The sequence below is a fragment of the Filicampus tigris genome, chromosome 21 (assembly GCF_054856515.1).
Source record: "Filicampus tigris isolate MCC_2025a chromosome 21, RoL_Ftig_1.0, whole genome shotgun sequence".
Taxonomy (NCBI): domain Eukaryota; kingdom Metazoa; phylum Chordata; class Actinopteri; order Syngnathiformes; family Syngnathidae; genus Filicampus; species Filicampus tigris.
In genome coordinates, this window is record NC_141237.1 from 3058139 (window position 1) to 3080744 (window position 22606).

General features: G+C 43.9%; 1 protein-coding gene across 2 annotated transcripts in view; it reads left to right on the top strand.

Annotated features, from left to right (window-relative positions):
• The window catches only part of gpr158a (G protein-coupled receptor 158a), a 36291-nt gene extending 17095 nt beyond the window's left edge, over nucleotides 1-19196 (top strand). Inside the window, exons 5-14 of one of the 2 annotated variants that reach the window (XM_086020433.1) lie at nucleotides 887-989; nucleotides 1632-1822; nucleotides 1930-1998; nucleotides 7978-8087; nucleotides 9140-9378; nucleotides 10506-10644; nucleotides 11651-11756; nucleotides 12165-12311; nucleotides 12429-12512; nucleotides 14315-19196. In XM_086020433.1, the coding sequence (XP_085876559.1) occupies nucleotides 887-989; nucleotides 1632-1822; nucleotides 1930-1998; nucleotides 7978-8087; nucleotides 9140-9378; nucleotides 10506-10644; nucleotides 11651-11756; nucleotides 12165-12311; nucleotides 12429-12512; nucleotides 14315-15982 (2856 nt within the window). In that variant the 3' untranslated portion in view covers nucleotides 15983-19196. The remainder of the gene's footprint in view (nucleotides 1-886; nucleotides 990-1631; nucleotides 1823-1929; nucleotides 1999-7977; nucleotides 8088-9139; nucleotides 9379-10505; nucleotides 10645-11650; nucleotides 11757-12164; nucleotides 12312-12428; nucleotides 12513-14314) is intronic. The other variant, XM_086020435.1, reaches the window with a different exon arrangement.
• The last annotated feature ends 3410 nt before the right edge of the window (nucleotides 19197-22606 follow it).

A 22606-nucleotide genomic window follows, 5' to 3' on the forward strand; every position in this document is an offset into this window, starting at 1 on the left:
TCATTGTTTGGCCTCGGCATTGGTCTTTGTACAGAAAGAAGTCAGAAGTTCTCTCAAGATGTCCCTTTTGCTGTTGAAGTGACGGCCGAAGATGACTGGAATGTCTCATGAGAAATAAGAGTCATGGCTCTCATGCAAATGAGCCGCTTCTTAAATTAGATATGAATTATGGCTCGTAATTTGGTGGCCGGTGCAGCTGAGTCAGGCGAGGACCAACCTGAGCGCGTCTCTTGTGTTTTCCTATCGTTGCTGAAATCACACAGAAGAGACTGCTCATTTAATACGGCCAGACACAAAGTCCAATAATTCCACCTTTTGTCCATCACACGCGACTTCTCCTCTCTCATTGACCTCATTAGTGACTTAAATTACCTTTCTTTTGGAATGTCCGTAATGGAGTAATACTGTACTTTTGTGAGAAAAGACTGCCTTTAGTTGTCTTTATTCCAGAAGCAACGCTAAAGCTCCCCGTAGCCTAACAATCACACACTTCTGTTGTCAAAAGACTTACACTCAAAGCAATTTGTGGCATAACAATCACACGTTTGTGTAGTCCAGACAATCACTTTCAAAGCCATTTGTGACTTAATCACACCCTTGTGTAGTTAAAATAATCACTCGCTAATTGTATGTCATAACAATCATATATTCAGTTGTTAACACTATTGCTTTCATAGCAATTTGCGCCACAACAATCACACACACTCGTGAAGTCAAGACATCTGGTCTCAAAACTGTGGTATAGCAATCAGTGTCACAGCTACTTTGTGTGTGGCCCATGGATCACACGCATTGTCAAGACAATCACTGTCAAAGTTGTGTGGCATAATAATCATGCGTATGTTGCCTTGGGGATGATGGATTTTTTTTTGTTTTGTTCTCACAGTGTTTGCCAACGCGTGGCCACGGCTTTGTCCTGGACAAGTATAAGTGTCACTGCAAGAAAGGCTTCTACCACCCCGACCGAGCTGCTGTCACTGGCTTTACAAGTAAGTCAACTATCCTATTCCAAATGTACTCACTGGAATGTAAAAAATACAATTGAAAAAAATTGCCACCATGCGAGTGTTTAAGTGAACTCAGCGATTTAAGCTTTGGAGAAAATCAAGCTGGGTTTATTTCGAAAGACAAATCTACCGGCTAAATCTAAAATCTGTCCAGCACTCAGTAGACGTTTGTTGTCCTTTCAAGCGTATTTGAGACCAGACCAATAACAAAACTTTTAGTGGGTTTTCTTCTGATTTTACGTTAGGGAAATTTGTGTGTGAAACCTTAACCCAGGCTTAAAACCCTTCAAAGCTAAGACTTACTCGCGTTAGCGGCTAATGCTAATGACTTCATAGTGAGACTAAAGATTAGCTCCTGGTGTCCACTTGAGTGAATGCCTTTCTTGGCGTGAGGTTCTTTTGTGTTAAGTACAGTCGCGAATGGCGCAGCGTGACATCATCATCTTTCTTGAGCTAACATTTGTGATCCTCGCTTGGTGTGCGTCCTCACGCCGTCGTGGCCAAAGAGCGCCGCGTTGACTGTCCGTGTCACCGCATGCCGATTCCACAGTTTCGGGCCGTGTTAACACGAGCCTTTCCATCCATCCGTAACAGCAACTAAGAGGCGAGTTTCCTCCTCCTCAGGGGCTGGCGACGAGGCGTCCTCCAGCGACTGCCTGCCGTGCCGGCCGGGCTGCGCCTTCTGCAAGGACGACACGCCGTGTGCGGCGCGCCAGGACGGAGCGCTGCGGACCGCCGTCATCTCCTTCCAGAGCCTCTGCGTCCTGGTCGTCTTCGTCAGCATGGTGCTGGTCTACCACTTCCGAAGGAACAAGGTACCACAGTTCATGTGTTAAGTTTACACAATCCAGATGTGTCATTGTCGCCAAAACATGAATTTGCGTTTCATAAATGAGACGGCGCGTGCTTGGTTTGTGCGCAGAGTATCCGAGCGTCGGGCCTCGTCCTGCTGGAGGCCATCCTGTGCGGAGCGCTGCTTCTCTACTTCCCGGTAGGTAAAGCCTCCCCTACCATGCATTCTTCTAAATATTGTCGCCTGTCTATGTGTGCACATGTGTGTGTTTATAAGAAATCTTCCAAGTTTCTGTCAGGTTCACTCAAGGTCAGGATTTGTGGTTTCAGTGAAAATGTGTGAATCCTTGTTGCCAGGTGGATTTCATACGGTGTCAGAACTGCCTCGAATTATGATGCAGGACAAATTGGTCCATTTGAAAAAATATTTTCAAAGGTTGCAATTAAATGTTATTCAGCTTTTGTTGCCACTCCATTTGGCATTGCGTATATTTGACATTGACCCCATGTCCGTGCTGAGATGATAATAAAAGTTCCACATGTGAACGGGCTGGGTACAAAACAATCTCTATAAATCAGCTTTTTGTCTGCATGTGCATGTATGCGTGTGTGTGTGGTGTGTGTGTGTGTGTGAGATGAAGTGGCTGGTGGCCGCTTGCTAAGCGCACACATATCGGTAGTTGGCCCGTGAAGGCGGCAGCCTGTCGGGACGACCATCTGCTGAGAAGGTGCTCATGCTGCTTCCTCCTCACTTTTTGTTGTTGTTTTATTCCTTCCCAATGTGAGACATTTCTGGGGTTTAATCATCAAACTGAAGTTGCTTTTAACCTAACACTGCCAGAGATTGTTGACCAATCAGAACCGGCGACAGGTCATTTGCAATCATATAGTCGTAAGTAGGTGTTATTTGGAGCTTCCACACTAACATATGGCTGCATTATTGTCCTTCTGCAGGTATTATCAGAGAAATAAATGAAAAATCACAAGAATTATTAACATTACTTGCTCCATTATTGACTATTTAAATCCATAGCTTACGTAATTCTTATCTGCTTCTTCTTTTTCCTTTAATTATGCTGCATGTCTTTCAGTATAGCTCAGTGCTGCCACATAACTTGAAATTCAGAACTGCCTGTAAAAACCCATTTTCAAAAAAAATCACCTGAAAGCCTGCAATGTAGCCTGGGAATAGTTGTATAGGTGTTAAATGGGATTCAGGCATTTGGACCTGCAGTGTATTATTGGCTGAGGAGGAGTGGATTGGAGAAGTGGATGTGGGAGTGGGGTGTCCTGTGTGTAAAGCTGCTGCGGTGATGATGGCGCAGACTGCTAAAAATAGACGCTTACAAGTGATAACACAACAGGCCAATTGTCAGTTTCTGCAGCATTTAGCCAGGTAATGCAAGCTTGGCGCAGGTACTGGCTATCATCTGGAGAACAAGGTAAAGGAAAGAAGACCAAAAAAGCGCATCTCCGCGCATGCAGCAACGATGCAGAGATTGATCTCTCCACCCCGCCCGGAGCGTTTCCACGTCGCGAATCCCACAAGAGCCTCAGTCGGCTGCCATGTTGAGACGCATCACTGCCAGTCTAAAAATAGATGCCTGCCAACGCTTCTATTTGCAATAATTCCGCTCTTATTTAACAGCTGGAGACACATTACATCCTGTTCCCGTGGCTTTATGAAGCACACAGATTTTTTTTTTCCCCCCAGGATTCTGTCTCATGCAATAACTTGCCCCCCCATCCCCCGACAATATGGAGATGTTGGATACACGGGGAGCTATTTGTGTCTGACTTGAAAATGAGATCCTTTCCTTGGGTTAGTTTTTTACCTGTTTATTTAACCCAATTGCAAGTCTTTCAGTCTTTGCGGTGACGTGACACGGCCGACAACAACAACAACAAGAAATGAGCTCTAACACAACCAGAAACAGAAATTTTGTGACTAAAAACTTGTCTTTAACTCATTCACTGCCATTGACATATTTGTTTGTCTTTTCACAGTCCAGCCATTCAATCCTAGGAATTTATTAATATTTTTTTCCACATTTTTTCAAACGTTAGGGTAAAAGAGGGTCTGCAAATTTCCCAAATCTGCTCAGTCTTCTGGTAACTTAAGGTTTACAACAGGTATTGATGACCAGACCAAAATTGTGGTGCTTCCTGAGTCCACCTACTTCCTGGTGGTCTAACGAGAAAGTGTGTTGTCTGAATCCGTGATGTCTCCTAAGCTGACAGGCCATGAAACTCAGTGAGTCGTAGCTTGGCTTTTGTAAGCACTCTTGGCACCTTTCCCCAGACTGGGGTGAACTAGCCGCCTACCTTCCCGAGCCCTCGCTTTCGTCAGGTGTTGAGCCGACTTCTTCTTTCCTCAACCCACGAGAAGATGGGAATATCTCCCAGGTGATGAGGAGTGAAGGCGACAGTGGGAGGCAGGCGTCGGGACCGAGCCGGGTGTAATTTACACTCGACCCACCTCGGGGATGCAGAAACCATTACCTCCTCTCCGGGAAGCCGCCCCCCCCAACCCCTCGCCACCTCCTCCCGCGTGGCAGCCAGTGTCGGCTTTCATATGAAAATGGATCAATCGCTATTACCCTCCTCTTCTTTTTGCTCCATCCCGCCGCCTCCCACCACTCTTCTTCCTGCTCCCACCTCCTGCTCGCTAAGACAGGAAGCACAGGTTAGAAGCAAGCCTGGAATGAACAGCCGATGATGAACAGAGGAGGCGGACAACGTCACCTTGTGTATCGAGACACGTCTGACTCACAGTCGGTTTTCTACACGTCGGGTTCCAAGAAAACAGATGACAAATAGACTGCGAAACAGTCTTTTTTTTTAGTAATATAGACAGGAAGCACAGGTTAGAAGCAAGCTGGGGATGAGCGGCAGATGAAGTATCTCTTTGTAGACTCTGAGTCAACCAGGTCACGGGAATCCACAAAGGTTGAATGTACGCTGACAACAAGTTCCTGATATCTCTCCCCCCAAAATTGGCTCTTTCCGTGGGAGAAGTGCCTGCCTAGGAGCTGTTTTGTCACCATGAGCCATTGGGCTGTGAAATGGTCATTCAGCAGCCACACCTTGACAACAAGAACTCAACTGTGACCTCACTCATTCCAAAAACCTTTTGGATTCAAGATGAAATGTCTTCAACAAACACGAGGAGTCCTCGCTTCAACCTTGTCACTCAGTGTCGCTACACTTCTGACTCGCAGTCTGTGTTTTTTCGACATCTAAGATATATATCCAGGATACAAAAAATGCACAGCATCAGTGACTTATGACAACTATACTGTGAAACTGTCATTTTTCCCTCTAGTAAAGCAGTCAATAGTAGGACAGATACAATGACAGTCACTCCTTTTAGGCCAAGGAACCATATTTCAAACTGCCTTGACCGAATGTCTTCAGGATCTTGATCTTGAATCCACTGTTGTACATTTAGGGGTACTCTCTTGGGTCTAGATCTTGTGACATTGGTGGTAGTTTGAGTGCAGTGTATTCATCCTGTCCTTGTCTTGAAAGTAGATGTTTAGAAGAACCTAGAGGCCTGGCAGTTAGTGATTAGCTCTTAGCCAATGATTGAGAAATAACCAAGCTGTCGCTCAGCTCTTTGCAATCAATTTAAGCGATGGTTTCAACTCAATCTGGTATTTGGCACTGGTGCCTTACGCACATCGAGCTTAGACGGCCGATCTGAAAGACATTAGGTGCGTTTCAGTTCTCTTTGTTGTGTTTCTGAAAATAAGCTGATTGACTTTGCGCTCGTCCAAATCGATGGCAAACCTTGAGCGTGCCTGTTTGAATATATTCCGGTGTAGAAAGAGCTCGCCAGCTGCCTTCGCTGCAGCTGGCCAGCATGCGTCACGGCAATGTCCCCGGTGGCCACGTCTCAGCATGCGGCCAGCTGAGGGCTGGGACAAACGCGATTAACGGCTAACGGCAGCTGCAAATGATGAGGCCCATTGTTGATTGAGGGACATAAGTGCCTGTTTGGATATTTGCGTCATCCTCTCTTGGTCAACAAGAGAGTCCATCACAACTTTGTGAGAAAGTTGACGATGCCGAAATAAGCTTGAAAAGTGGACATGTTGGTTGAAGCCTGTTTTGTCCATGTTTCAATGCTGAGAGACAAGCATTTACACTGTGACTTTGCAATTACTGAGACTGCTACTCCAATGCTAAAAATAGGTTGAATGCTAAGAGGTAAGTATTCACACTAAATCAATTTTGCACGGATTTGCACGGATGCTATAGTTAAAAAGGTTGAATGCTGAAAAACAAGCGTTCATGCCAACGCTAGTGTGTAAATGCTGGGATAGGGACAAGCAAATATTGAGACATGTATTACCACTGAAGCTATTGTACAAATGCTGACATATTTGGAGTAACATTATAAATGGAAAAAAATGGAATGCTGAGAAACAACTATAGCTAACGTACGCAATGTATGCTTCTTTAACGGATGTAACGTGGCCGGCATATTCTGCAAATGCTAGGTAACCAAGTATTTGTACTCAGTTACTTGGCACCACTGCAGTACTTACAATACTCGACCTGCGTTCCGCAACAGCACTCCATCCCCAACACTCGACAGCACTTAGCATGGATTATTCATGAAAGGCTTGAAAGGACAACGTCATCTTGGTCTTCTTCTGGGAAGTGCACTGTCTATCCTGGAAGATGACCTCTGACCTCCACCGAGGATGCTCGGGGGGTGCTTGAGGGGTTATGTCATGCTATCAGATGATCTGATGAGAGCTGAGAGTCCCGAGAGAGAACGTGCTTGGATTTGGGTTACCAACAGAAAGGCAGATACCATATCAGCCATGTGAAATCATAATAAATATACAATACAAGTATACCCAGTATTGCCACAGTTACTTTTGAAAAAGTAATGTAGTAAGTTTACTGATTACTTGATTTTTCTCTTTATAGTTCATATAATTTTCCGAATTAGCCTTTTGAGTACTTTGGACACTGCCTTAGCTAAACTGAACACCTAAAGACAAAAAATAGCTGCTAATAACTGCATGGAAAACTACTCTGACAATTTTGCCATAAAGCTACTCACGTAAATGTAACAGACACAAGTAGCGCGTTACTGCCCTGATTCTGTTTTATTTCCTCTGAAAAATGGGAGTCACGAGTTTCCGCCTGCTGCTTTTTTCCTCTTCTTGTTCTTGTGCTCCCCGCCGAGATGAGAATGCGTCAGCAAGCTGCCTAGTGCCAAGAACCCCCCCCCCCCCCCCGGGGGACCTCTCCTTTGCCGTGAGGAAAGCCCAACATGCTGCTGTATATTCAGGAGCATCCGTAAAACATCCTAAACGGAGTCAATGTACGATTCACAAAGTCACACTCTAGCACTGCGTGTGACGTCCGCATGTACATTGTTCGGACTTGAGCTTGTCCCTTAAATGACTCTGGCCGACTTCAGAATCCATATTTCGCTTCCTGCCTGCCGGAATCTATTAATGCCTTGGCTAATCCGATTAACAATCCCACGGGGGAAATCTCAGCACATCTGCAGCGCTACGATAATCATTACCATTTTTACCCCAAAAAATCAATTTTGATGCCTGTGTAATGCCTCCGGTGTGTTATTTGTTACCAGGACCGCTTGGAGGTGCATGTGAGGTTCACCATTTTGAATCCTCACTTCGGTTACCAAAAATGGTTCCCTAGCCACTAAAGCAGTCAATCTGGCAATTTTTACATCACCACTCACGAAAAAATACAGTAGTGTCTAAGTGTTCTTCAAAAACAAGACCAAACTTAAAAAAAAAAAAAACATTAACAATGTGCTTTGACATGTAGAAATAGAAATACACAACTACTTAAATAACGATTCAATTAAAAATGTATTGCACATAAAAGTTACATTAAAGTTCTATTTTGCTGCGTGACCTTGAAAGGCAGACTGTAAAGAGCATTACCTCAACATGAGCAGGACTTTTTGTGTTAGCCCTGATTGCACCAAGTTCCACTCTGCCCCACTGTCGTATGGTGTTCCACAGGGTTCAATCATGGGGCCCCTGCTGTTTTCATTGTATTTGCTGCCCCTGGGTTCCATCTTAAAAAAAAGATGGTATTTATTTTCACTGCGATGCAGATGACAGCCAACTTGCACTTTCCCAATCATCGCTTTTCCTCTTCTTGCTCCTTCTTCCAGGTGGGGATCCTCTACTTCCAGCCTGGCGTGTTCCGCTGCATCCTGCTACGCTGGGTTCGACTGCTGGGCTTCGCCACCGTCTACGGAACGCTCACACTCAAGTTGTACAGGTAACACACAAGACACAGCGAGTGACCTCACTAAGAAGAGTTCTTCTTTATCTGTGTGACTTGTTGGGTGATGAAGAGGAGAAGGTGTCTGTACAGAAAACCTTTAGCGGAAAATATATGACATGGATCCATTTTTCATGGGGGAGGGAGGACACAGTGAGTGAGGAGGGGGCTCATTAGCGCCGGCCAATGCTGCTTCATCAATGTGCGTGAAGGGCACAGACTAATAATAGCAACATGTGTATGTGTGTTTGAATGATGATGCCTTTCGAACTCATCATGTCTCTTGTTTTATTTACACCCATCCATAAAAGCAGCCGCCGTTAGACTTAGAGCAGCCCATTGTAAATGACAGCCCGTGACAAATTATATTCAAACTCAAAGTTCATACAAGCTCACGATCATTAAAAATGATGAAAGTCATGATGGATGTAAGCTATAGAACAGCAGCTTACAGCATCTGGGTCACAGCACCAATTGAAAAGTTCTGATGGACTTCTACCTGTCCTTTTATATTTAATGCTTGCAATATTATGCCAACAGTAACTACCACAAGACTGTATATCCTCACTTGAACCATTTAATGGATGCCAGAAAGATCGAGACACAGCCGTGGAGCCCTTTTCTGCCAGATGTGGAAGGTCTGCCCCCTCCAAAATGATCCCTATTCTTAGATTGCTTTAGCCCCACCCACGTAGCAGTGCAGCATAACCTAAACAATGTGTTGCTATCTTCCCATGTGTGACTCCATGGTCTTAACCGGTTTCAACTGGTAAGTGTGCAAAGGTGCCTTGATAGGTCGGGATGGCCAATCAAGGTGAAAGGTCACAGCCACACAGCAGCCTAGCTCAAGTCACTGCTCTAATTGTGTGCCAAAGTTATAAATGAGGATGTGAAATCTGTAAACCAACTGGATCCAAGCAAAAACAACAACACTGACAGGAACCGAATATCATGTCTGTTGGTCAAACATTTCATAGCGTGCTAGGCACCATTTGGGGCCATCAAGGCACCGTAGTGAGACTCACAAAAGCAAACTGTTCCGTGCGCAGGGTCCTGAAGGTTTTCCTGTCGCGCACGGCTCAGAGGATTCCCTACATGACCAGCTGGCGGGTTCTTCGTCTGCTGGCCATCATCCACCTGGTGGTCTGCTGGTTCCTGGTGGCCTGGACGTCGGCCGTGTGCCAGGTCGCCGACAGGAAGTTGGCGCTGATCGACGTTGGCTACACGCCCGACGGGCTGCAGTTCAGCATGTGCCTGCTGGACCGATGGGACTACATGATGGCCGTCGGTAAGGCAGGCGCTTTGGTTGCTCTTTGTTTTTTTTTTTTAAATGTATTTAGATAGGTGTAAATGGTCAAATTTAAGACATTCAAATCCAAACGTGTTGATGAAGAACGATTGGTCACAAGTATTGGGACACCCACGAGATATTCAGTCACAAGTATTAAGACAAGGAATGTGAAATTTGGGCCAAAGTATTGAGACTTAGAAAATTGCACCAAAGTATTGGGACACCTACAACAAGTTAGGGCATGATAATTCAACAAAAGCAATGGGACACCTACCATAAGATCCGAGAAAAATGTTGGGACCCTCATTGGAAGTTGGGACAAAAAGATTGGAATTGAAGAAAATGTGGCATCAGGGCAAAAGTATTGCGACACCTACGGGAAGTAGGACAGGGACGTTTGGAGTTTGCGTACTTTATTAGAATTCTTAACCAGAGTTACGAATTAAAGCTGGTGCTGATCCAGGGGATGCTTTGCATATGGTTTCACATTTGCTGACGCAAGCAGCATGAACAAAAGGCTTTTGACTCACTAGAAAAACAGATGGAACCCCGCAGCGCCCCCCTACCAGTGTGTGTGTGCGTGTGTGTGTGTGCGTGCGTGTGCACTTTAATAAGGATGCGTGGGTGTTACCTCTGATGCCCATAAATTACACACACACACTCACGCAGTCGCCATAAATCTTTCCATTTCATAAACAGCGCACCTGCATAGTTGTATTTATTTTATCCCACGCCAAAAGATTGACGATGACGCCGCTAAAGTGCGACGTCAGCGACAAAGTGTCCATTTCATTTGAATTCGTTTCACTCTGCATAATCACCTGCTGCCTCGCACACACTCATAATTCTCAATGACGGTCTCAGACATGGGCATTTCTCGCAAGTGCAACATAGTTATGCAGTTGAAACGTTCTTTCATGGCAACAAGAGTTGCGAAATTTCAGGAATTTTCAAAGTTGGGTACTTTCCATGGCAATTCATCAGAAATGTTCCACCCTTTTGCAACCGCATGCGAGACAATTTTGACAATTTTTTCTCTGCTGGGTGCGTCTCAATACTTTTGTCCGCAATGCGTGGGAAGGAGTCGATTTGCATAAGTGACGCGGTCATTTTCTGGCGGTCAGCCGAGTTCCTGTTCCTGCTGTGGGCGGTGTACCTGTGCTACGCCGTGAGGACGGTGCCGTCCGCCTTTCACGAGCCTCGCTACATGGCCATCGCCGTCCACAACGAGCTCGTCCTGTCGGCCATCTTCTACGTCATCAGGTAAATAATCATGGCCGTTAGGACTAGGACTGGACAATTAATTGATTTAACTGTCTTTTGTATTCATCTAGGGATATTTTCCTTTATATAAACTTAACCTGTAATACCAAAACATTGACATATAATTAATCGGATATTTTTATTGTAATACAGATGAATTAATTTCTTGCCTTTGTTAAAAAAATGGTAAGAGGACCTTGATAAAAATAATCGCATATTAAAGCAGTCAATGCCCTGGGCAGATTAGACTGGCATGGCAACACGTAGAAGCTGTAATCTGATTGGACAAAAAAATGATCATCGACATACATGTACTGAAAACAGTGCGGCCAAGAAAAACGCTAACAAATGAGGCCATTGGACTGTTGGGAATAAATTAATGCAATTTCATGGAATAAATACAGTGGTGCCTTGAGATGAATGATGCAAAAAATGTGTGCATGGCATCGTGTGAGACTTCAAGCCTGACACTCGACAAGGAAATAGCATCCATAGGAGACTCGGACTAAATTGGAACAGTGTGTTGATTCTGACTGGCTGCCACAAGGGAGAGGGGCCTATACAGCATACGTTGGGGCTTGTTAGGAGCCATCCGGCCTCCATTTGCACTTCCTGTGGGAACCTGGCGGCGGCCCACTAAATCTCACAGCCTCTTGTTTGCCCGTCGTCATTTTCAGGTGGGAGGGATGAAAAAACAAAAGAAAGAGGCAGAGAGGAAACGGCGGCGCTGGCGACTTGAAATGAAAAAGAAAACACACGCTTGGGCATTCATTCGTAGCTCCGAGGTGCTAATTAGCTGCTAGCCATGCCCACCGAGGTTAATATAGTCAACAAAAACGTGCAAAATAACTGAAAGCAAAATTTTAAAAAGATGAACCAAAGAAAAATAAAATGAGACCGTATTTAGGCCACGCCCCTGAATCCATTGCCTCCATTTTGGAAGACGACTGTAATTTAGGCTCTCCCGCTTCCCGTCTCCTACTTCCTGCCACTTCCTGCCCGACAGGTTCACGCTGGCTCCCGAGCTCCATCCCGACTGGATGCTTTTGCTCTTCTTCACGCACACACACCTGACCGTCACGGTCACGCTGGGCCTGCTGCTCATCCCCAAGGTTCGTTCACGCCACATGACATTGTTGCTCACTTTGGGGCTTTTTTTATTGATTCATTAGACGATAGCTCGTTGTTTATGCTTTGCTATATGAATCAGTATTCACTCCAAACACATGGGGTCGAAAATGGGTCAATCCACTACTCGGGTCAACTCGACTTCATTTTTTGTGTCTCTTTGTACAAAACGACTCAATTTATGGGATTGTTTTTTTACAAAATGACAAAATTTGTCGGGGGGGGGGGGGTGATTTTGTGTTAGGTATGCACTGGCAGGAGAAAAACAAAATTATACTGCAAGAATGAAGTCATTATCCACTTGAATAATGTTGTGGAGTTTTTTTTATTTTTTTAATTCTCACATGAGATGCTCATCCAAACTATTATTTTGTGCAACCGCATGCGGGCAGTTCCTCTTCGCGGGCACGCAAATGCGAGACGACATGGCCTCGGAGGCGTACGAGGACGAGCTGGACATGGGTCGCTCGGGCTCCTACCTGAACAGCAGCATCACGTCGGCGTGGAGCGAACACAGCCTGGACCCTGAGGATATTCGGGTGAGCTCTGAGCGCCTTGCCTTTACCTCTTGGCCTTCTGCTGCTCTTGACTGTATCTAATCTTGCTTGTGCGCTCCCGCAGCAGTACTGAGCCATGGCAGTTTTTTATTATTACAGACGCCAGACGAAACGGGCCCTCTCAGTTCTATTAATGGCTGTGGCGTAAGATCATGCGACAGTCTTTGGGAAAAACGTACCAACGTGAGCAGAGGTTTCTGTTTGTCTGTTAGAGCTGAAGAAGTCTCTCTTGCTAACTATGTTCAGGATGCACTGAGGTGGGGGGCTGCAGTCACATGACTCGACTCCAGTCAGACTTAGGTCTGCAATTTTGTGACTTGGCTAAAAGGGATGATAGACTCAGTTTGACTTTGACTTGGCATCCATGAAACTTCACTTGACTTAGGGCCACGACCAAACGGGACGGAATTGAACAATCGTGACCCAAATTACAATTGGTCACCCCCTCCCCATACGGAAAAACTGCAACCCCTGGTGTTCTGTGGAATTAACTAAAGTCGTCCCTCACCATATCACTTCACTTTTTGGGACATCAAATATTTCATATCATGCATCAAATGTTATATCTATTGTTTTATTGCAACAGATATTTATTGACAATATAGCAATATTCACAGGCATGTATTCTTTATCCTCTGCAACGAATGAATATTGCTGCGTCTTAACGAGGACTTTTGACCGGCTTCATGCATAGCCGATGTCCACAAAGTTCATTGAATTGAGGTAACAGATTTGTCAAAAACAGTTTAATTGTCTATTTTATATTCAATCATGTCATTATCATAATTATTATACTATTGTGTCATATCTACAAGCTTAATTTTTGTCGTGATACAACATGCCATTTTGATTGGCCAATTTGACAATAACAAACACTCAACTACGACATCCAGCTTCACTCAGTCACTATAAAACCCTCAAAGACAGGTAAGATCCATTTACTTCACAGTTTAGCTCACTGACAGCTGGTCAAAACAGGAACATGCTTAATTTTTGCCTCAATAACTTGACTTGCTTGAAACTTCACTGTTAAAACTTTGCTAAGACTTGTACATATGCGACTGACTCCCACCTCTGTTTAGTGAGTGATATGCAAATACATATGCATATATGCCACTGTGTTGTGCCCGCTGGATGAGATTCACTCCATCAGAGACTTACGAATTGAGGAAAAAAGCTTAGAGGCTGTTTCAGAGCTAACACTGACTACACTCGTACGTTTCCTCAGTTGTCCCAAACTGTCGTGTCTCTTTGCTTTTTCTTTTCAGCACGCATGCGAAATTCTGTAGTGCGTCAATGGACGACTGTTTGTAGTCAATTGTCATGAACTTGTATCGCATGTGCAGTAGAACGTCTGCTTTTTCCCCTCCCAGTAGAAAATACAGCGGCGCCTTGACTTACGAGTGCCCCGACTTACGAGTTTTTATCACACGGCTTTTTGATATTTATCTAGACCGAAATTGATGCCTTCGGGCTTGCATTCCGATTGTGCCGGCTCACCTGTTTTCTGGGTTTGGGGACGTGACATTGGCAATGCAAGGACAATTTGATGTCGATTTCAGTCGCCATTTGAGGTCAGTATGAGGCCAAATTGGCAGACCCCTGAAATGTATGATGGATATAAACGGATGGGTTAATCTTCCTAATTCTTATTCCACAACCACATTAGTCATGGGGGCACATATATCACAAGACATTTACATCAACACAAAAATATCACGGAACATTCCACCTACTAACGTCAGCTGATTTCTTTACGTCCTCTTTCATGTTTTATTACCAGACAGAGCTATTTGACTTCATTAAAAATACTTGATGGTTTTTCGGCAATTGGAACGTATTAATGGCATTTCAGTTCATTCACAAGCTTAGCCACAGAACAAATTCAACCTGTAAGTCAAGGTAACACTGTATCTGTTTTCGTGGCAGATTTAGGAGGTAGCGTCTGACCGCTTTGCTGTCCTGTTTTCCCCTCCGACGCGCAGGAGGAGCTGAAGAAGCTCTATTCCCAGCTGGAGATTTACAAGAGGAAGAAGATGCTGGCCAACAACCCCCATCTACAGAAGAAGCGTAGCTCCAAGAAAGGTCTCGGACGCTCCCTGATGAGGCGCATCACCGAGATCCCCGAGTCGGTGCACCGCCAGTGTAGCCGCGAGGAAAAGGATGGCGGGGAGCACGGCAGCAATCGGAACAGCATTTGTGTTCTGAAGAAAAACCCCTTTGATCAAACACACCCCACCAAACCGGTCAAGGACGAGTCCCTGAAAAACAAGGTGTTCTCCTTGAAGAAGTCGCACAGTAGCTATGACCACGTCCGAGACCCGAGCGAAGACTCCAGCAGCTCGGCGACTGACAAGATGGAGGTGAGCGCTGCGGAAGGCTCCCTGCTGGATGCCCTGATGGGCAAGAAGTTGGTCAAGAAAAAGTCCCGGGAGAACCTCAACGCCCCCAGCGAGTCCACAGAGTCTGTGCCTCTGGTCTGTAAATCAGCCAGCGCCCACAACCTGACCGCCGACAAGAAACCCCTCCACCCTCGAGCCTCCATGCTGCAGAAATCCCTCAGTGTCATTGCCACCGCCAAGGAGAAGACGCTGGGCTTGGCCGGAAAGACGCAAAGTGCAGAGGACGGCCCCAAGAAGCCTCAGCCAAGGAGCAAAGATGAGAGCGAGCCCAAGAATGTCGCCTCCAAAGGCAGAAACTCCAAACAACCTGCTGTCTCCGCCGATCCGGTCAAGGGGAAAGACCTTTATGATGTCTCAGAGGTGTGTCCCTGGGAGTTGGAAGACCTCCCGACACCTTCGGAGAACAAGGTCCAAAAACACGTATCCATTGCGCCAGAGGAAACTACCACGGTTCACGGGGGCAACAGCAAGGGAGGTAAAGGCCAGAAGCAGACGCTCTCGGATCAGACTCCCTCTGGCACCAGACAGTCCAAGGAAGCTCAGAGGACCAACGCCGCGAGGGAGGACGTCTGTCCTTGGGAGGCGGTAGGAAGTGAGAGCCAAAGCGGCCCAGCTTCCAGTCAAAGTAAGAAACAGCAGGAACCTCGAGCCAAAGCGGAAAACCCCAAAAGCAACCGGGCTGAGGTTTGTCCGTGGGACTTTGGAGAGCCAACAGCAGAGACTTTTCCAGCAAAGACTGTGGACACTCCAGGGAGGGACACGATCACAGATGTATCCAAGACGACAACCTCGCTTAAAGCCGAAGTTTGTCCCTGGGACAGTCCCATTTCTCCCAGTTCCGAGGACATGCCCAGCCCCTCTCGGAGTTCAAAATCCAAGGAATCCCCTTCAAAAAAGAAGGGAAGCCCCTCCCTGCGAACACTAGAGAAGGACAAATCGAAAGACGGCAACGACGAGAAGAGTCGAACAAAAGCAAAGGACAAGAGTAAATCTTCTGAGAAGCAGCAGAAATTAGCCGAGGTTTGTCCGTGGGACATCGACAGTCATCAGGAGGCCCCTGTCGTGGAGAAACGCAAGAGCGCGAACGTTGGAGCAGCCAAAGTCAAAAAGGCTGAAGTTTGTCCGTGGGACTTTGCGGAGGTGTCGGATAAAACCGCCACAGACAGATCCTCTGCGGCAAGGAGGAGCAATCCCAATCCCGCAAAGAAGGCTGATGTTTGTCCCTGGGACTTTGACGACAAGACGGCGTGACGCTTGGCCCGAACGGACCAGTGATGCCCCGGTTGTCATCTGACATTTGACTCTTCGTAGGTGACTTGCAAGAAAAGTCAATTCTGTTCCACGAGTTGCCTTCCTTTAGGACGTTTGGTTCCTGTTTTGTGTACTTTGAAGACGACAACTTTTACAAACAAGACGATGAGCATTCCAGACGATCGCAGGGAAATCCTGAAGATTACTCTTAGACCAATTATGCAACTTTTCATTCTTCACTTCTTTATCAGTTTTGTGTCTGTACATGAACATTGCTCATGTGGGGACTTTGACGAGTTGTTGTATGAAGGTGGAAGTAACAGATGTTAAGCAAAAGAAGAATAAGGCTACACGGGATGTTGGTCATAAGCGTTTAGTAAACTGGTCACGTCTGAAGCACTTTAGCCAACTCCATGAACCGACTCTTCATCTTCTCCCATTCTTCTTCTTCCTCTTTGCTCTCAATTCAATTGAAGTTCTGATGTACTGTATGTGCCTAAGTGAGGAACGAGCCTCGTCGTCTCATCTTACATCCGACGTTGATTTACTTGTTAAGTTTGCCATCGTTGCTAGTCTTGACTTAATTGCGCGTCTTTTTGGAAAATTTTCCCGCAGTTGACCACACCAGTTTCGTTTTCACGGCACACTTGTGTTAACGGTAGAGTCAGGGTTTATTCAATTGCCCCATTCCGACGGAACTCACCGAAACAAGATTCTGCCATTCACAGCTGTTGCAGGTTTGCCTCTTCAGAAACACGGGATCGTCGCTTTATGATGGTCCCAAAATGTGAGGTTTGGAGGTTACAAATGGCGCAAACCAGCACAAAACCAAAACTATTTACTCTAATTATGACATTTTGACACCATTAGCATAGGTTAGTTATCGACGTACAGACAAATCCAGGCTGCGTTGCCGTCATAAACCAAGGACGCCCTATACATTCTTGTTATTGCTTTATTGTATTGTTACATTACACACGTACAAAAAATGACTCTGCAGTTAGTTTACTCTTTGTTAATTCTGGCATGGTTCCCTGTCTTGACTTCTTCTCTGACTTCTCTGGGAAAATTTACCATAATTAAGTACCCCAGTCTTAAGCCCCTTTCATGCTGCTTTCACGAAGAATCGCCCCATCAGAAGACTTAACAATAGCATCTGCGTTCACTTGATTGTCGTATTTAGACAGAAATCGCTGAAAAGAGACGTTGCCATGTATATGTGTGCTCACACAGCCGCTGCGACTTGACGCATTCGGATGATTAGATACGTGGGGCGTGGCCAGTGATTCTTGGATGTTAAACTTCACACTGTCCCTATTTGCAGGTCGATTTCAACACCTGACCAGTGTAAAAGGGGCTTCACAAACACATTTCACACATCTTAAACACTGAATGCGACTTCTTGTTCTCACCAAATATTTTTCTGCATAATACTGTACGTGTACGAGCATGCGCAGCAAAAACATGTGTCGTCGCTGTGGGTGTGCGGTAGTGACGCATATTACGATTCGTCCGTCTCTCGTCTGCTCCTGTATGTTTGCATTAGCCTAGCATTAGAACTAGCCGCCGGGCTACGGAGCAAAAGCAAAACAACAAGAGAGTCCTCCCTTTGTTAGTGCAACGAAAATAGCTGAATGAAAACGACTTTAGGTACGTGTCCGTATCCGACGTTTACATGTAGCATAGCAGGTTTCGGTCTCGTGGCGCGATGCTCGTTTGTCATTTTTAGACTTTTTGTCGACGAATGCGAGAACTAAAACCTTTGGAAGGTTTTGCTTTGTTCCACGTTTTGTATCAAAATGTCTTAACCGTTTGTCACGCGCCGATCGTGTGGTCTGAACAATAACCCGTAAAGTCACGCACTACGGTTCACAGTATCTGGTGTGAATTTCGTCACCGATTATCTGTGATTGTGGAGCACTTGATAGCGGTCCAACACCAACTGCTTAATTCTGTGCTGTTTAGAAGCTCAAACAGATATGCCAATATCAATTTCATTTGGAGTCTGCGCATGTGTTGAGGAATTATGTAGGAACTTTAAGAAACAACTAGATCTTTCATGTCCCCACGAGACACGTAAACAGTATGTCAAAAAATCACAGTTTGGAATGTACCTCGGTTTCACTGTCATGGTTTGGCTCATATTGGGTACCATAAAGTAGCAAAGAAAGGTAGGTACACATTTTTTGCCATATAAAATAAAACGTCATTGTTGAGGGCACTTTCCTTTGCCAAATATTTTCCGTGTGGCAAAACAAAACGGTTCCGTTCCACCCTTATTCCTTGGACTTCATCCATTACATGTAGGTCGGTTACGCCCGTAGTGATCCCCAGGTGTGGCGAAAAGGTTTTTTTATTTTTATTTTGGGCGTCTTACAAAAAAGAAGCACTGCCATGTTGACTTGTACTGCCCTGGTGATGACCAGTCAGCCGTCTGTTTTAAAAGAAGTAGCCCTTTTTTTGCAAATTTGTAATTATTCTCTTGATTTCTATGCTTGGGATTTGCTGTTTTACGTTGAGTTTCAGTGGACCGACATGAACTAGTTGGGGTCCATATGATTTATAGTTTAAAAAAAAAAAAATACGAAAATGCATGGTAAGCAAGTAAAAAAAAAAAAAAAAAAAAAAAAGACGATCCGGTGCCAAAGGAAGATTTTGGCCCGCAATGTTTCCAGATGAGAGTGACAGTCCGTAATAATACTGCAATATTCCGTCTTTAGATTATGGCATTGTGCCAACGTGCACACATACACACGCGCACACACCTCGACCTCTCTTGTAGCTCCTCGTCCACCAATCAGACCTGATAACCCTGCTGTCAATCAAAACCTGACAACGCCTCCTCTTGCTACTACTACTACTACTTCTCCTATTACTACTACTACTACTAATACTACTACTACTTACTACTACTACTATACAATGCTGTAACGTCGTAAAACTTGTGGCTTCTGCATGAATTCGAGAAATTAGTCGGACCAATGTTTCACTGCCCTGGATAGAACAAAAAAAAAAAAGATGTTTATGGACTGTTACGAGTTGTATAGTGAGTGATTGTGTCTCTGACCCACTGTATTACGTGCTTGTTATGACTACGACAAGCTTATAGCATCCATATATGGCAAAACTTTGGTAGATTTCTATTGTGTTCTATTGTGATAGCATGTACATAAAAAGATACCTCCTCTGCAATAAATATTTATATGAAAAGTTGTATGCTGTTCTTCATATGCATATAGCAAGTAAAAAAAAAAAGAAGAGAAAAGGCTACACTGTTGCAAGAGCAATGTTGTAATGTTACTGATGATGATGATGATGACGAGGACGACAATTAGGACAAGCAGACCCTTTTCAAAGTGAGATGCATCACCAGCCATTGGCGTCTTGGCCAACTTCCCAAAATGCTTTTACGGCGGCTCTTTTTGGAGCGAGACCAAGAAAGGGCAAATATAAAAAGATGTTAGCCACTTTCCAAAATTACTTTTTTTTTTTTTACTTTTTTATTATTGAATATCTTCACCTCAAAGGAACTCGCACACCTCTCAAACACTACCAAAAAAAAGTAGAACGATGGCTGAATGCTGAGTGATGCTTTTCAGGAGCCAAAATTCCCACACAGGCGTTTTGACGACTATTGTGATTGCGATGTTAGTGCAAACGTTCTGCCATCACTTTTCATTCGGTTCATCATCATTACAAGCAAAAGAAGCCACCGAAGCAGCTCTTCTACGTTGTTGCACGGCCAACGCTTTGGCATCAAGGAAAGCATTTGGAAACAAAAGCTTGAAGCGGCGGCACATCATCGCAAACATGTTGTTAGGATTGATTTGGGGGGAAAAAAAGATCAATAAGGCGGCTGGCAAGCCAAAGACAAGGTAAACAACAACATCTATTCAGTTTGACCAAGATGAAAAAAAAATACAGTATGTATGGCAGTGAACAGTACGCTATTTATCTAATCTATGTGTGTACTGCTATTGACTGGACACATTATTTATGTACCGTATGTGTAATATGCATGTATGGGGACGGATGGATGTTACTAATATCTTGGTTGTTTTTGCTGCAGTGAACGAGGGGGCGTCACCGGCGGACATCTTTGTAGTCTTTCTCACCAGGCCTCGCTCCTCAATTTCCTGCATGTGTTTGAAGCTGGCACACACGCATGTACAATGAGTCATGAGCGTGTCATTTGGTGAGGGTGGGAGTGGGTGGTGGTGACTCATAAAGATGCGTGGGGGGTATTAGGGGCTGGCGGGGGGGGGGGTATATGTGTGAGCTCAGCTCTTTTATAAGCACTTCGGTGTGTCAGACAACACCTGAGATTGTAGTTGGTACTTCCTGCAAATAAAATGTTCAGATCAGATCCTCTCCATATTCATAGTCCAGCATTTGCTAATTGGCAACATTTTGAGGGGAACCTATCCACCAACATTTGCTGAAAAACTCTCGTAATCTGTTTGTATTTAGGCCAAAACACAGCCTGTCACTTCTTTGGCGCCATCTGGTGGCATCTTGATGCTCAAGTGAGTTGAGGAGGTTCATTGAGGCAAAGTAGTCCTTCGCCATCATCTTGTGGTGTCTATTGGCAAATACGGCACAGTGTAAACCTTTTAGAAATGTTACAAGAAAAAGTAAAAACGATTAGGTGTCATATTATGAGAAAATATCATAATTTTGAGAGAGCAAAGTCGTTATATTCCGATTAAAAAGACAATGGCAATGTTTCAAGCAGAAAGTCGAACATTTTACGCAAAATTTGAGAGCAAAGTCGGAACATTACAATAACAGTTGTAAGGTTACCATAAAAAATTGGAATGTTATCAGTCAATTTTACGAGAATAGCTAGCTAGCCAATCAAGATCTCAACCGTGGTTGACTTTCTCTCATTACATATTTTTTACATTACGTCTACATTGGCGGAGGTTGCAAAAGGTTGCAACCCTATTTTGACCTTACAAAGTACTGAAGTAAAGTAAGTAAGTAAAAAGTCATCGGAAAAACTGTACTCGAGTAACAACAGGCAGTTACTTATACAATGTGGTTACTTAATTCCCACAAGTGCACACGCAAAGCGCAGGGACAAAAAGCCCAAGGCCGTGATGCCAGTGAGTCACACCACTCAAGCGTTCATTCAGAAAGATGAAAAAAAAAAAAAAAAGAAAATCACTTAGCTTTGACGTCAGCAGCCTTTGCCAGCTAATTATAGCAACATTGCTAACCTCTTCTTCCTCTGCTCTGGCTGCACACCGACTGCCTGAAGAATCAAAGAATGAAAGAAATGCAGGTTGATGGACACAAAGTTATTCACTTGAGTGTGACATTCATACTGCAATGTGAAGTAATGACATCAAGCGTTATGAAACCGGCTGATACATGTGCACAATATTAGGTACCCCTGATCTTTTTACAAAGGAAATACTGTGGTGATTTTTATTACCTTGATTTTTTTTTCCCCAAAGTAATTAATTAAAAAAAAGGCTTCAAGATGTTTAATTCCAATCCCAGTTGGAGTTTACTACCTCACTCAACATAAAGAATTACACCTTGTGTCCCGGCTAACATGTCATTAAAACTGTCAATGACATGCTAACGGTTCACATCAATAGTTGCGTTTTTAGAAACAATGAATATTTAATCGCAGGCATATATTCTTTATCCTATGTGAAAAATTACTAATAGAGTAGATATACTATTGGTTTGTGTCTGCATGACTGCATTATACTGCCTCCAAGTGGACAAGGTGGGCACACCAGAAGTGAAATGATTTGCAGAATTAAATCCTAATGCAGTATTTTCTTCTTTCTATGTCATTCTTATGAAGTACACTATTATAGAGTGCTATTTTTCTTTCATTAAAATGTACAATTTACTAATTGACATTACAAAGTTGTCGTAAAATTATCATTTTCAAAATTATAAAACCAAACGAAATAAAAACTAAATATAGTGTATCTTGCAAATATGTGTCAAGATCAGATGCTTCTCTGGACTTTTTTTGGGGAAAAAAAGTCGATTTTTAGGTGTTTGAAAGAGGAGAACTGGAGTATGGAGAAAATTGTTTTTTTTTTTTCATTCCATGTGATTAAAACACCTATTGCGCTTGCACCACACACAGTGCACTAATTGTTTGTTGACTAATGTTGTCAAAGGGCCGAGTCTTTTTTCATGAGTTTATCTATAAACAAATCACATGAAGAAAATCACCAACACAATGTCATCAATGTTACGTCGTAATCTAATCATGTATATTTGTATTTGTCATAACTTAATTCAACCATCAGTATTGCTTTTAAAATAGCACAGTTTTGTGTTTTTTAATGAATGTACCTCTTTAAATGTTATAGTCTTTTTAATTGAAAAAAGGAAAAAGAAAATACAGTACACAGACGTTGAAATTCAAACATGCAGTTAACACAGTTGTCCACTAGATGTTAATGTTTACTTACATTTTGTAAGATTTTTTCGTACCATGTTTTATATTTATTCATACAGATGTTTTTAATGAATAATAGTAGCATAATTGTATTTATATATTTTTAATTCATTTGATTGATTTATTAAGTATAATATTAATAATGACACCAGCTTATGTTTATAATTTTGTTAATTTAAATCAAATGT